At 35.0% G+C, this 13,801-nt stretch overlaps 1 protein-coding gene across 1 annotated transcript in view; it reads right to left on the reverse strand.

The window, feature by feature from the left end:
* Positions 1–13,801, reverse strand: part of LOC112687452 (voltage-dependent calcium channel type A subunit alpha-1) — a 303,497-nt gene that overhangs the window by 28,698 nt on the left and 260,998 nt on the right. The window contains exons 15-28 of the mRNA XM_025560177.1: positions 13,112–13,293; positions 12,839–13,043; positions 12,534–12,755; positions 12,352–12,452; positions 12,154–12,288; positions 11,869–12,058; positions 11,674–11,786; positions 11,264–11,524; positions 10,789–10,956; positions 10,447–10,648; positions 9,651–9,815; positions 7,944–8,054; positions 5,926–6,009; positions 4,888–4,974 (exon numbers count right to left, since the gene is read on the reverse strand). Of these exons, the coding sequence (XP_025415962.1) occupies positions 4,888–4,974; positions 5,926–6,009; positions 7,944–8,054; positions 9,651–9,815; positions 10,447–10,648; positions 10,789–10,956; positions 11,264–11,524; positions 11,674–11,786; positions 11,869–12,058; positions 12,154–12,288; positions 12,352–12,452; positions 12,534–12,755; positions 12,839–13,043; positions 13,112–13,293 (2,226 nt within the window). The remainder of the gene's footprint in view (positions 1–4,887; positions 4,975–5,925; positions 6,010–7,943; positions 8,055–9,650; positions 9,816–10,446; positions 10,649–10,788; positions 10,957–11,263; positions 11,525–11,673; positions 11,787–11,868; positions 12,059–12,153; positions 12,289–12,351; positions 12,453–12,533; positions 12,756–12,838; positions 13,044–13,111; positions 13,294–13,801) is intronic.

A 13,801-nucleotide genomic window follows, 5' to 3' on the forward strand; every position in this document is an offset into this window, starting at 1 on the left:
ATAATAATAATAATAATAATAATAATAATAATAATAATAATAATAATGATAATAAAATGACGTCGTCCACCGTCAGTAGGGTAAAATAATCCGTATGTCGTTTGCGATCGGTGATATTTACACAACACATCATCATAATAATAAACAATAATAATATGTACATTAAATACACGCGGACGGACGCGGCGGAACTTCGCAGCGATCTCGGTCATCGTTTTCGATCGGTTCGCGCAGTCGGTTAGCACAGGGTGATTTCCAACAAAAATACTGTTTACTGCCGACGGCTCGCCCGTCGGTCGTCGAACGGGGAAAGAAACACTCTGTGCTGTATTAACCCCCGAAAACGAGTGATGGACGATTCTTGAAAGTGAATCGATTGAAATCGGATTGAAAAGATCGATCGAAAAAAAAAAAAAAAGATGGATGGCAAAAGATCGATTTACTGTACTCGATTATGTGGGTTTTTTTTTTTTCAATAAATGACATTCTTTTCGGATATGCTTGTAAGTGATCCAAAGGAAACGTGTAGTAACTCTTATTGATGTGCGATCCTCGAAAATGAATCGATTTCAAACTGAATAAAAAGTTCGGGACAAGAACAAACCGATGTGTGCACCGTTAAAATATCGGAAATCGGATCAACAATTATTAATGAAATGATACGCGTAAAAAATCTGATTAACGATTCGAATCGATCTCCATAAGAACGAGTCGATCTTTTAAAAGATCGAATCGTGGAGATTGATCCGAAAAGGGCGATTCAGCGCACGGAAAGATCGATTCAAATCGCTCATCACTGCCCCAAAACGCCACACGACTACGAGCTCGAAATGCGGACGTCGATGCTGCGTCGATACCTTTCCGCGCCAGCCGGATTGCCAAAAGTATACTTAATACCGGTGAAGTAGCTTATGCATTTATACGCATCGAAAACGGTGATGTCAAATAACTATTCTACATTTACAATGTACACACATAATACCTTCCAACAAACACTGTAATATACCATACAATATGTATACTATGCACACGGGTACGGCAGGTTAGGGAACGGGGATAAAATCGTACGTGATCGTTGAACAACGCGAAACACAAATGCACAATGGGAAGAGGGGAGGGGGAATAAAAGAAAAATGTAAATAATCATAATAATATATATGTTCGCCCACATTCCGGATACTCGGGTTTTTGCTAATCAGATTTTCATCTAAAAGTAATTATGTTTATATCAAATTATATATATACACATACGAGTATATTCGTACGGACCTTAAAATTCTCTACGTCATCGAATTAAGAATAAAGGTCGTAATTAAGTATCTAATTACAATTTTTAATCTCTATAGATGTTTACCATTCGAGGACACCAGATAAAAAATTAAACGTTTTAGCGTATGTAATAAATACATATAATACATAGCATTATAAATTATCGCTTAGCATACTCGTATGTGTATATCAGTTTTCTCAATATTTTTGGCCGTAAGGACCTATTGTGCAATGTAAAACCGGAAAAGTCCCTTTAATCAAAATCATTAATTTTTTTTTTTTCTTAATTATATATGTACTAAAATTGCATGTACTATTTTACACAGATAAATTATTAAAATGTATAGTGAATAATGTTTTTTAATTTACTTTTAAAAATAAATTTAAACATGTATAAACACAAATATGTTTAAGGCCTAAAGAAAAAAGTTTAAATAAATAAACTTGAGAAGCGCTAGTGTATATGACACAAAATAAAATTACATCGGGCAATAGGAAAAAAAATGTATCGATTAAAGTGACAGTGGAGTAATATTTTAGATGCTTAAATTTTACTTTTATATAATTTGATCGTTTCATAAATGTTCGTCTAATCTATGTGTATAATATTATCGTGACGGCTTGAATGTTTATTAAATTGCATATCATTTTTTATGTATCAAATTTAGTACCTACCTAGTATTCTTTGTTACTAATTTGGCTCATGTTCTACTAAAAATAATATTGATTTTACTTACGGTTTTCTATTATTAATGTATACTTATTAATTTTAATATAATTTATTATTATTAATTATATTAAAAAATTGATTTAATGTAAAAAACTCGAAAAACTTATAAAACTCATTCAATGTATTTTGGTAATTTTTTTAATTTATTTTAAAAATAATTAAAATCAATGAAGTATTCAGAGCAACTAAACAATCTATTTCACAACGTTTATCTTAATTTTTCAAATATGCTCCAAGATCGATATTAAGTGCAGAAATAAGGGTTTCACAATATAAAAATCTACTTTCGGACAACAGACGTAATTAAAAAAAATCACAGTCTCAGTACAGCTAATCAAAGTAACGTGATGTATCGCGTGGCATGTGATGCAGAAAACGCGTAACAACAAAATGGCGAATGGTGTGACACAACGTCTTTTCCATCGGATGATGAAACTGTATTAATGCATTAGTGTATTAATCGATGTTAATAACGTATAATAAATAAATAACGCAAAAATGCAAACAATAATAAAAAAACGGTATTGGGTTCATCCATAATTGAAAAAGAATCAAAATCTTAAACGTAATGATTTTGGGGTATTCAAATAATTTCATGTCTATTCTGAGCGATTTCAATCATTTTATGAAACAAAATAATATTTATGTGCAAAATGTCTACCAAGAGGAATTATAACTAATATTATATGCATTATTATTCATAAAATCTTTTCCTAAGTATAGAATACGTTTCTGTCGCTGTAGTCCGAAATACTATGGTTATAAATACATGGGTTGGCTTCAGTTATACTAAAAATATTTATGTTTGAATCTGCGTCATCTATCATTTAAAAAAAAAATTAAAACTTTCAAACTTTTAAAAATGAATTTAATGAATAAATCAAAACGATTTCCAAAGGCTTGTCACTAGAACAATATAGGACGTGGCATAAAATGGAACGTGCCGAATTTGAATGATGCCAACGCAATATTCCATTTTTCACAGTCCTATCAATCTATTGGTTAGGATTATAATGTTTTGATACTAAATTGGAGTACACGTTACTAGCGACGTCACTCGCCACGTTATATGTTACGTTACTTTGGTGGGAGCTGGGCCTAAAACGTTTTATCTACTTATTTTAAACAATAAAAATTATTTTTTATCTTTTTACTTGAAAATCAAATCAAAAACTTATAAATTATTAAATAAATATTGTATTTTTGATGTTTAAAGTTATAATACATTTAATCTATGTATATTTCGATAGTTTTATTTTTAGTTATAAATGCATTAATTTTTTTTTTTTTTTTATGATACTGATTGCATATTTGATAATTTCTTATTGGATATACACGTACGTATTACAATGATTCTAAGTGCATAAACATCCAAGCCCTAATCTGTTTATCGTTACAACCTCTAGCGTTTACACACTATATTATGCGCCATACGTAAAAAAATACGTCAAACTGCAGTGTGATTTTTTCATCCGACTGCCTCAGTTTTATCTCTTTAGCCGCGCGTTAGTATTCGCTGCATGTGGAAATTCGCGAAATCATTCTAACCACGTCATAATAATGTACTCCACTACGAAAAAAATAAAAATAAAACTCTAAAACAAATAATGTTAGTAACTACTGTTATTATTGCTATGCCGTTAGTTTCGGTTAGTACTACACTAATTGACTATGACGACAGTGATAATATGTATAAAAAAAATAATGAAAATAATAATAATAATAATAATAATAATGAATAATATACTATTTATCGGTATGTTTTCTGTATGAATATTTTTTTCTACGGTTATGATTAAAAATGATTCTATGATTCGGATACCTAAACCGTAATGATACAATACGCTATATGATGCATTATAGTATAATAATACCGATCGCATAATTATTATACGTCTCAATCATGTTATCATAGTAAATAACAGTACACTAACTCACTACTCGAGTTGTAAACGTACTCGTTTAATAATTACAATTGTTCAACGGAATCTAACAAACATCATGTATTTCGTATACTACGGTTAAATGCACTAACTCTTTGATTTACGTTCCCAACGTACACGTTATTTATAATTTTACTGCACCTACACCAAAAATCCGAGTAACCCTTTGTGGATTATTATTTCCAATCGGGATCGTGTATCAGAAGTTTTCGACGTAGTCGTATTCGTTTTGAAATAAGAAAATTAAAACGAACAAAGATACGAATCGAATTGAAAATAATGTACTGGTGTTCAAATATTGTCACTATGGTTCGATGTAACTCGAAATCGGTCGATGGATATTATTATTTATTACAATATTGTATTTGACCCGAAAAGCGATAAAAAAAAAATCGTTGACGGACGGAAAAAATTGAAATCGCATATTATTTTTCGTTTTCGCTACATACACGATTAATGTTTTCGCATCCGTCCTATAAACATATGATAATTTTATAACCGTATTGTTAATGTCGGTTCGCTGTCGTTGACGAACACACGAATCGTATCGGATCGTGATATTCGTTTGCTGCTTGATCAAGAGCAATATTTAACATTATCAATGTGTATTGTGTACTGTACACATACGATAGACAAATATATAAAGATATACATGTATATATATATGTACAGGTACGTATTTCTTAAATATGCATATAATGTACATAATTATATATTTATCTATTCATTTGCATATGTCTATATATATATATATATATATATATATATATTTATATATATATGCGTGTTATGATTGAAAAATAAAATAAAAATAAAAATCCATGTCCAAAAAGACCAAAAAAAAAAAAAAAAGTTACAAAAGACATTCTTCAACAGTATACAAGTGCGGTCTACGTCGGATGCAACAAATTGGCGTACTCCTGATGTTTTAAATATATAATTTACCTCCACAACTTCTCCGAACAGCAGTTTTGGTTCTTTTTGGACTAAATCTTTCTCGAACACAGTTCGGTACACATATACGAGGCGTCCCTATACAAGAGCAAACATGTTACACATTTCTGCCTGATAAGTACGTATACGGTTCGTTCATTGTGCGAAATTTCCGACAAAACACCATGCCGTTCCTTACAAATGTATTATATGTATATGTGCCGCGGATGAGTTTCACTTGTTCTTGAACATAGGGGCCACGATTTTCAACATATATAATTTCCCCCCCCCTCCCAGGGACACAATCGTTGGGAATTCGAAACGGACTATCTCTGGCGTATCTTTATGTACAGGCACGGCCGTTGGGTCCTTACGTTTCGCGGTACATCGCTTTCGGTACGCCTTCCGTCGGGTTCGTTGGACAAAATTGTTAAAAAAGCGTACTCGTCAAACAGGGTACAAAATGGTGCGTGGTACTACAGTCGGATGCTAGGTGTCTACGGTCGCAGCGCACACAGAACGGACGGTCGGAATGATGATAACAATAGTAATACACTATAGTGACGATTGTGCACTAAGGTATCGGACGGTACGATATCGGGAAACTTGCCGGTTCGTTTGCATAGCGATCGTGTCACGGGAAAAGTCTATGCGGAGTGTGCAGGCACGCGGAAGGTATCGCATACGAGGAGGAGATCTATCTGAGAGAGTGACGTAGAAGCCGCGTGGGTTCGGTTTCAAACGTGACGATCGATTACAACACTATTGTCGTTTCCGAGGGAGGTTGTTGATTGCACGGGGACAGACATAGCGGTAGACGAACACACTTGCATCCAGAACTCACACCTGTGTACACGTGAAATAATTTAAGGAGAATAGCTGCTACACACAATCAATGCGTGGAACCGCGTTAATCTTGTGTGTGTGTGTGTGTATGTTTCTGTGTGTGTGTGTGTGTGTGTATGTTTCTGTGTGTGTGTATGTGTGTGTGCGTGTGTGCGTGTGTTTGTGTGCGTGTGTACGCATATAAATGTTTTACGTTGAACTTACCCCGAATTCGATGACCAGCGCGTCCACAATACTTCCGATAACCGTGATAAAGTCGAAAATATTCCACGGATCTTTAAAAAAATTCTGAAAACCATTTCGTTAAGCAAACAAAACATCGTTATTAATTGAAAAATAATGTTATCTTGTTACGATCGTACGATTACAATAATAATTATAATAACAAGTGTTGCGCCGAGAGAATCGTTTTTAAATTCTGTCGATAATGTGTGCAGTACGATAATTTATTTTCAATGCACGCATGCTTTCCATTGGAAATGTATGTATGTATAAACGATTACTGCGGAGGGACGGCCGAGAAAGTTAACGCTCGTGTCAGATACGTAAATCAAACTATTACATTTCTTGTATTCGTTTATACATTGCATTACATAATTATGTACTGATAATAGTGTAATTGATTCGTTACCTTGCATCCGAACGCGATGAGTTTTAAGACACATTCTACCAGGAATAGCAGCGTCAATAAATGATTAAGGTTCAGTAGAACACTGTTAAGTAGATTTGATTCGCGATGATGCTGCACAGCCACGGAATAAACAATCAAATAAAAAGCAACGTTTTAATTACACAGGCAACTAATTTAATGACTCGGTTACAATAATAATAATAATAATAATAATAATATTATTATCGATGATAATAATAATAATATAGCAACTAATAATAAAATTCTGGTACTGTATATATATGTAAAAAAAAAAAAAAACCAAATCTAATTTGTACAATTTGACAACATTCGATTTTCGCCTTTAGATTTGGGGAAATCGTCAGAAAATCCATGACTGTTGAATCATAAACACGAGATACTGATTATTTGATTACAATAATATTTTGTTAATTTACCACTAGTGTTAGGGGGAGGAGGTTCAAAGACGAAATTCGAAAATACCAATCTAACGACTCTAATCGATGTGTACTATTTACGATGTGACACGTGTACGTGACGGTTACAACAACAATAGTAATATAATATATACATATAAATATATAAATATATATATTATACTGTGAGATATTCCGTTAGACGAAAAATATGCTAGTGTACAATAATTTCTGCAGACTCCACGGAAGACCGGATATTATGTAAAACGTCGTTACACGGTACGTAAATAATTTTTTTTTTTTGCACCGTGTGTCATGTATCATGTAATAGTAACGTATTTGCATAACATAGTGATGTCTATTGTATATATATGGGACACACATGCATGTATCATCCTATCGAATCCTCGAATTTAAATACTATTCGGATAAAAAGGTTGACAAGTTGTTGCATGCGAAAGAATATAATATAATATTCATAAAACGCAAGACACAAGCGGACGTAAAGGTTTCGAGTGCACACACACACGCACACGCACACGCACGCACACACATACACACACAAATACACACGTACGCACTAATACGTACGCTTGAAAAAAAACATGCAAATTAAACCATCAAAGTTTTTAAAAATGAATCTATAAAAATATAGCCTACTATTAATGATAGTATGTGTCGATAAAACTCACCTTTTATTATTTTATCAATACATAAAATGAAAGATTTAAACACAATGTAATCGAAAACTTCACTTACCTTACGTTGTACATAGGTATTATCAAAATGGTTTACATGACATATTATCTGTATAATATCTTTAGGGTGAAATTAGTTTTTTTTTTGTTTTAGATCAACTGGCAGATGGTGTTTTCGAGAAGGTGGAGATTTGTATGCGATGTTTTTGGAAAAAATAATTTAATGGAAAGAGCGTGATTATCGTATAGGTTATTATAATTATTATTGTTTTCTTTTGCAAATGTATTTCGATTAACGTAAAATATAGGTATAAAAAAAAAAAAAAATTGTAGAAATAGTAACATATTATTTTAATAAATTATCGATGATAAATACGGTAATATTTGTAAAATATGTATTGACGATCTATAACATATGTCACATATCATATTATTTTGAAATAGGTATTAATCTACTGGAGGAAGTGTTTCTCTTACCCTGACTCCAAACGCCAAAATTTTGAGCACGCACTCAATCGTAAACATGCCAGTAAACACCATGTTCATGTAATGTAGAGCACTCTTGTAGGATTTTTTTTGTTGATAAAACTATAAAAATGAATAAAAAAAAAAAAAAACAATCATCAACCGTTATAGTCAAAAAGAGAAAGAAGAGCATTTTTTCAGAAAACTAAGTAGAAATAATTAAATAAAACAAATGACACTTCGCAAAACGTACGACTCTCTTAATTCAACAATGTGTTGTTGTTGCGTCTCGATTCTCGGTTTCTTGTGTAACTTTCAAAACGGTCTCGCGTCATATTTGTTAAATTGTAATCCAACCCGCTGATCGGTTTTAAAAATAAATTTTAACATACACAATATCGGATTTTGTTTTACTCTCATACGAAACGTTTTGAGTCTCAAGTCTTACATTCGGGTCGATTCGATTGCAGGGTAAAATATTCGGTAATCGTTTCGTTGGCTATAATTACCGAAAACAATTACCAATCGTTTTTTCGATAAAATTAATAATTTGTATTTTATCGCAAAAATGTGTTCCGTCTCGTAATAGAGTCCGTACATTTTGTTCGGATGATAAGAAGAAAAAAAAACACATTCAAATTGATATAAAGTGCAGCAATGCGTTATTTTACAACAATTTAGTAATTGTTAATACAACAATAATGATACCCATTAATATTATAAAATATAAAAATATACACATGTATATATTCATACACATATTGAAAATAAATGTTATAAGCAAAAGTTATGCGGAGAAATAGATAGAGAAAAATAAGCAACCCGAAAGTAAAGTAAATGTTCAAAAATTAAAACCATCATGTGTGTGATATCCATAGCAAATAGGAGTGATCAGCTGAAGCAAAATTGCATGCAATAAAATAACGTTAAAAATTTTCAAAAAGTTTATAAGAGGAACGACGACGGTATACAATTGTGGGAACCGTACGAAAATGCAGATTCGACGTCGACGAGAAGTTCGTGCAGTAAATGTTTTACTCCGAATGTCAACATAAATATAATACACATCGAATTTCATAGGTATATGTGTTTGGATAAAAAAAAAAATAAAAAACGAACAACTAACAATACACGCGTCATACTACGTCTCGTAATCTTCTCGTTATTGTAACAAAATCGACACGTTGGACCGTTCCGCCAACGTTTTATGCAATAAAACATATGTAGGTACCGTAATCACGGTGGAACACGGCGGACATACTTGGGTAAGTAATACGGTTTGAATGATGTTTAGAACAAACATTAGAATCGCTGACGGATATGTATTTCGGAACGGTGTACAAAAGTAATCGTAACGTTTTGTAGATCGCGAAATGTCCTCGTCGTTGGTCAGACGGAAACTGTTTTTCGCGTCAAAAGATCGATATAATTTTTTTTTTTTTTTTTTTTGACAAATTTGATACTTATGCGGAGCATACTGTTTAACTAACTTTTAGAAGAACGCCGATCAATGTTACACGCTCGCGATATGTTATTAGTATTCCGAGTGCTGTTATAGGAACGTTACCCAAGCATGAACACAGGTAATGCGGACAGTATGCTCAATAGTTGTACCATAAGCGCACGAGTAAGTTATGGATACATACGGTTACGGTACATTAGGTATACGAACGATAACAACAATATTTACTCGTCCGATAACATCGTAGCGACACTTACCTTCATCATGAGTAACAGCGTGTTCAAAACGATCAGTATCATGATGAAATATTCAAAAGGCGTGGACACCACCAGGCGCCATATTTTGTACTTCATGCTGTTCCTGTCTTTGGGCATGTACCTCTCCAACGGTCTCGCTTGTATGGTAAAATCTATGCAGGATTTCTGAAACAAACGCGGTCAGTTCTCGGCCACTGCTATGTCCTGATGGCTCTATGGCGCTGTGGTAGATTTTCGATTTAAGTTTACTAAACCGTTTTCCACACTTTTCCAACAGAGTCTATGTTTAGTCCAAGTGTACACTTTGAACGGATAGGTTAAGCTAACATTTTCTATGTTCTGGTTGGTAAATGCGGATATTTATTTTTCGAATTTCCCGATAGTTTTCCAAATAATTGAGAAAAACAAAGAAACAATGGCAACAAACTTAAAATACCAACCTCACCACTAATAATCGTAAGTTATTAATTAGACAAATCATTTAGTCACGCAATATTATTTTTTCCAAACCATGTACACAATTTCGACCAGAAGAATCGCTTTGATTATCACAATCGTAAAAAAATGTCCGATCCCCTGAAAAACCCCCGACTGTGGAGTTTCACCCGACATAGGATTCTCGGCCTTTTAACTTTCGATTTTATTCCAATAAATTATGTCTTTCGATCGCTTGCATTTCATATGGGATTGTGTACATCGTCCGTTCAAAAAGAACACGATGGTATTATAACAGTCGCAGAAAACGGTTTACTGCGCAAAAATCGGTACCATAACGGACACACTTGTCCCCGCTTACTTGATTCTTATCGATTTCGCCGTCTTGCAGTTCGGCCTCGCCTTGTTCTTGAAACGTAATAATGATCAACGCAACGAATATGTTTACGAAGAAGAACGGAAAAACGATGAAATAAATTATGTAGAAAAGTGATCTCTCGATGTGATAATTCGGTATGGGACCACGGTCCTCTTCCGTGGCCGCTATTGAGTTTTGTAACACCCTGTTAGTAGAAGGAAAAAAAACAATGACCGTTAATATCGAAATCATGTTGTTTTTTTTTTTTTTTTTCGTCACGTCTTATTAATCGTGATGTGTTTAATTAGTTTTATATAATTTTATTAATCGTTAGTTTTTACTCACTGGGGCCATCCCTCGCCCGTTTGTACCGCGAACAACGTCAACATGGCCACGGCCACGTTGTCATAGTAAAACGATTGCTGATCCCACACTCTTTGCTCCTCGGTAGGCATAAACTTTTGAGAGTTCACATCTTCCGTATCTCCAGCTTCATACTTGAAATAATAACCCCTAGAAATTGACGAATGCGTGTTACCGTGTTTGAGATGTGATCATGCATTTTTACAATCAAAACCCGATATCGGAACAACTCTTGGTGTGATCGGTTAAACCGATAATGGATTTTTTTTTTTTCTTTTGTGTATATACCAGTGTATGGTACAAACAAATATCGAAATATTGGTTTTCGATTTCGCGTGATAAAAAAAAAATTTGCCGCGTATTCGTTAGTTACCCATTGCACTTGGATGTCGATCGTCGTCAATCGGGTTTCGACGATACGCGGCGCGCGCACGCGGCACAGTTGTGCGATACTCACTGACATGTACTGTTGACCGACTTGCTGCTGTCGTTACAGAAGAAAAACTTGCCATGGAACAGTTGCACGGCGATGACGGCGAAAATGAAATGGAACAATATGTACACTATCAATATGTTTATTACGTTCTTCAACGAATTGACGACGCAATCGAATACCGCTTTGAGCTTGGGCACGCGTTTTATGGTCTTGAGTGGTCGCAACACTCTTAGCACTCGCAGCGACTTGATGGTCGACAAATTCGTACCGACGGACCCGCCACTAAAACGAACGCAGTGTTATTATTATTATTATTGTTGTTGTTCTATAAAAAGTCAAAAGAAAAGGTTGTGGAGGAGGGCTACGGGCAGTGTGGCGTTACTGGCTTGAATGGGAATTCGTAACGCTGCTGCTATGATTTATCACAGTACCTTTTTTGGAATATGAACGATGCGAACGCACAAATGACAACTACCGCGTCCATTATGTTCCAGAATTCTCGCAGGTACGAGCCGGGATGTAAAATAACCCCTAAATCGATTATCTGCATTACGACAAAAAAAAAAAAAAAAAATGAGTATACAGGTCGGAATAGCGAGGTTCATTTTACGGATAACGAATAGTACCTTCAGTATCATTTCAATGGCGAAAATCACGGTGAACACGTTGTCGACCACGTCCAGGCAGTTGTTCCATTCTGATTCGTCGTTGATCGGATCCTCGGCGGCTAACGCCACACTGCTCAATATGATGATGAGCATTATGAAAAAATCGAAATACCTCAGATTTACGATCCAATGAGCGGCTCTTCTGATGCTGTTGACAGAAAAAAAAAAAAATTACAATAACAACAATAGCGAATCGAATGAAGTGCGCCTGGAACGTTAATTTCACGGTTTCCAATAAATTACCCGTTAGTAGGCGTCAGTAAAAACATCGACGAATACGGTAACATGGGCTTCGGACCTTCGTCTTCTTCTTCTTCCTCCACCTTACTGTCCGGCTCATCCATATGATGTTTGCGGTGATGTCTGATAAGTGAAACACTTCGAATTATTTCATAAATTAATATCAAAAACACTCATGGACATGGTTATTAAATGTTATACCTGGAGTTTTGCGACGGCGATGTTGGTATCATTTCCATCTTTGACGGGTCGGTACTCATTTGCAACGCTTCCATTTCTTTTTCGAGTTCTTGTTGTTGCTTCTGTTGGTACGAACACGGTGTGAATCAACAACGGCGTAAACATTTCAATAATAGACAATATCCAATTATTGCAACACTCACCTCTTTGTCCTCTTCCTCTTGTTCTTCCTCGGCGGCCGTAAGTTCCTGCGCGTTCGCTAAATTGTCAACAGCGATGGCCAAGAACACGTTCAACAGCGTATAGTTACCGAACAGCACCAAGATGATGAAGTATAGAGCGTAGATCATCCCTCCGCCTTGGGCTTGCGCTTGGCTTCTGATGCCCTGGTACATGACTTCGTTCCAATCTTCGCCGGTCAGGATCTATGTAAATGTCGAGCACACAATTAATACGGTCATTCCACCACTATTACAGTTATTGCGCTTCGTTGCGGATGGAAACTCACCTGGAACACCGTCAGCAAAGCGATCGGAAACGTGTTGAAGTTCGTCGCTGGCGTACCCTCCTCGAAGTTGAACTGCCCACCAAACAGCTGCATGCCGAGCAGCGCGAATATCAGTATGAACAAAAACAACAGGAATAGCAACGATATGATTGATCTCATGGAGTTGAGTAACGATATCACGAGGTTCCTCAACGAAGACCAATACCTGGGAAGCAAGCGGTTTTACATTATACGTGTATTATGAACGATTTCGCACTCGGAGACGACACCTACTTAGTCACTTTGAATATTCGCAACAGTCGCAGCGCTCTTAGCACGGACAGACCGAATGAACCTCCTTTGACGGCTGACCAAACGACTTCGAATATGGATCCCATGATGACGACGCAATCGAACCGGTTGAACGCGGAATCGAAGTATATCCGTATGCCGAGCGCGTACATTTTGATGAACATTTCGGCCATGAAAAGCATAAGGAACACGTATTCCGAATAAACTGTAAAAAAAAAAAAAAAAAAATTGAAAATAAAACCATTTAAATGTCGATACTAAGATACAAACAGGGGTGGAACTGAGGAAAGGAAGGCGGGGAATGACATCTGAATTCACCCCGGAGGTGAAATTTTAGAGTATGTAATTTTTGTAGTATTTAATCTATTATTGGCTACTAGTTCGATATTTTTAACTTTGTTACTGATAACGCATTTACAACTCAATAAGTATGACTGCAAGCCAATCATCGGAAAGAAATCGTAGGGATGGATATTTAATTATTAGTCTATGGTAGAGCATATTATTTTAACAATTTCCCTGGGCGTAAAAATGTCTAGTTTCACCTTTGGATACTACCGAAATAAATTTGACACGTGGAGTCGACCTAGCGGTGCAAACGGTTGAAATGTAATAATAATAATAATAATAATAATAATAATAATAATAATAATAATAATAATAATAATAATA

Source organism: Sipha flava, unplaced genomic scaffold (assembly GCF_003268045.1).
Source record: "Sipha flava isolate LNK unplaced genomic scaffold, YSA_version1 34_pilon_pilon, whole genome shotgun sequence".
NCBI lineage: Eukaryota > Metazoa > Arthropoda > Insecta > Hemiptera > Aphididae > Sipha > Sipha flava.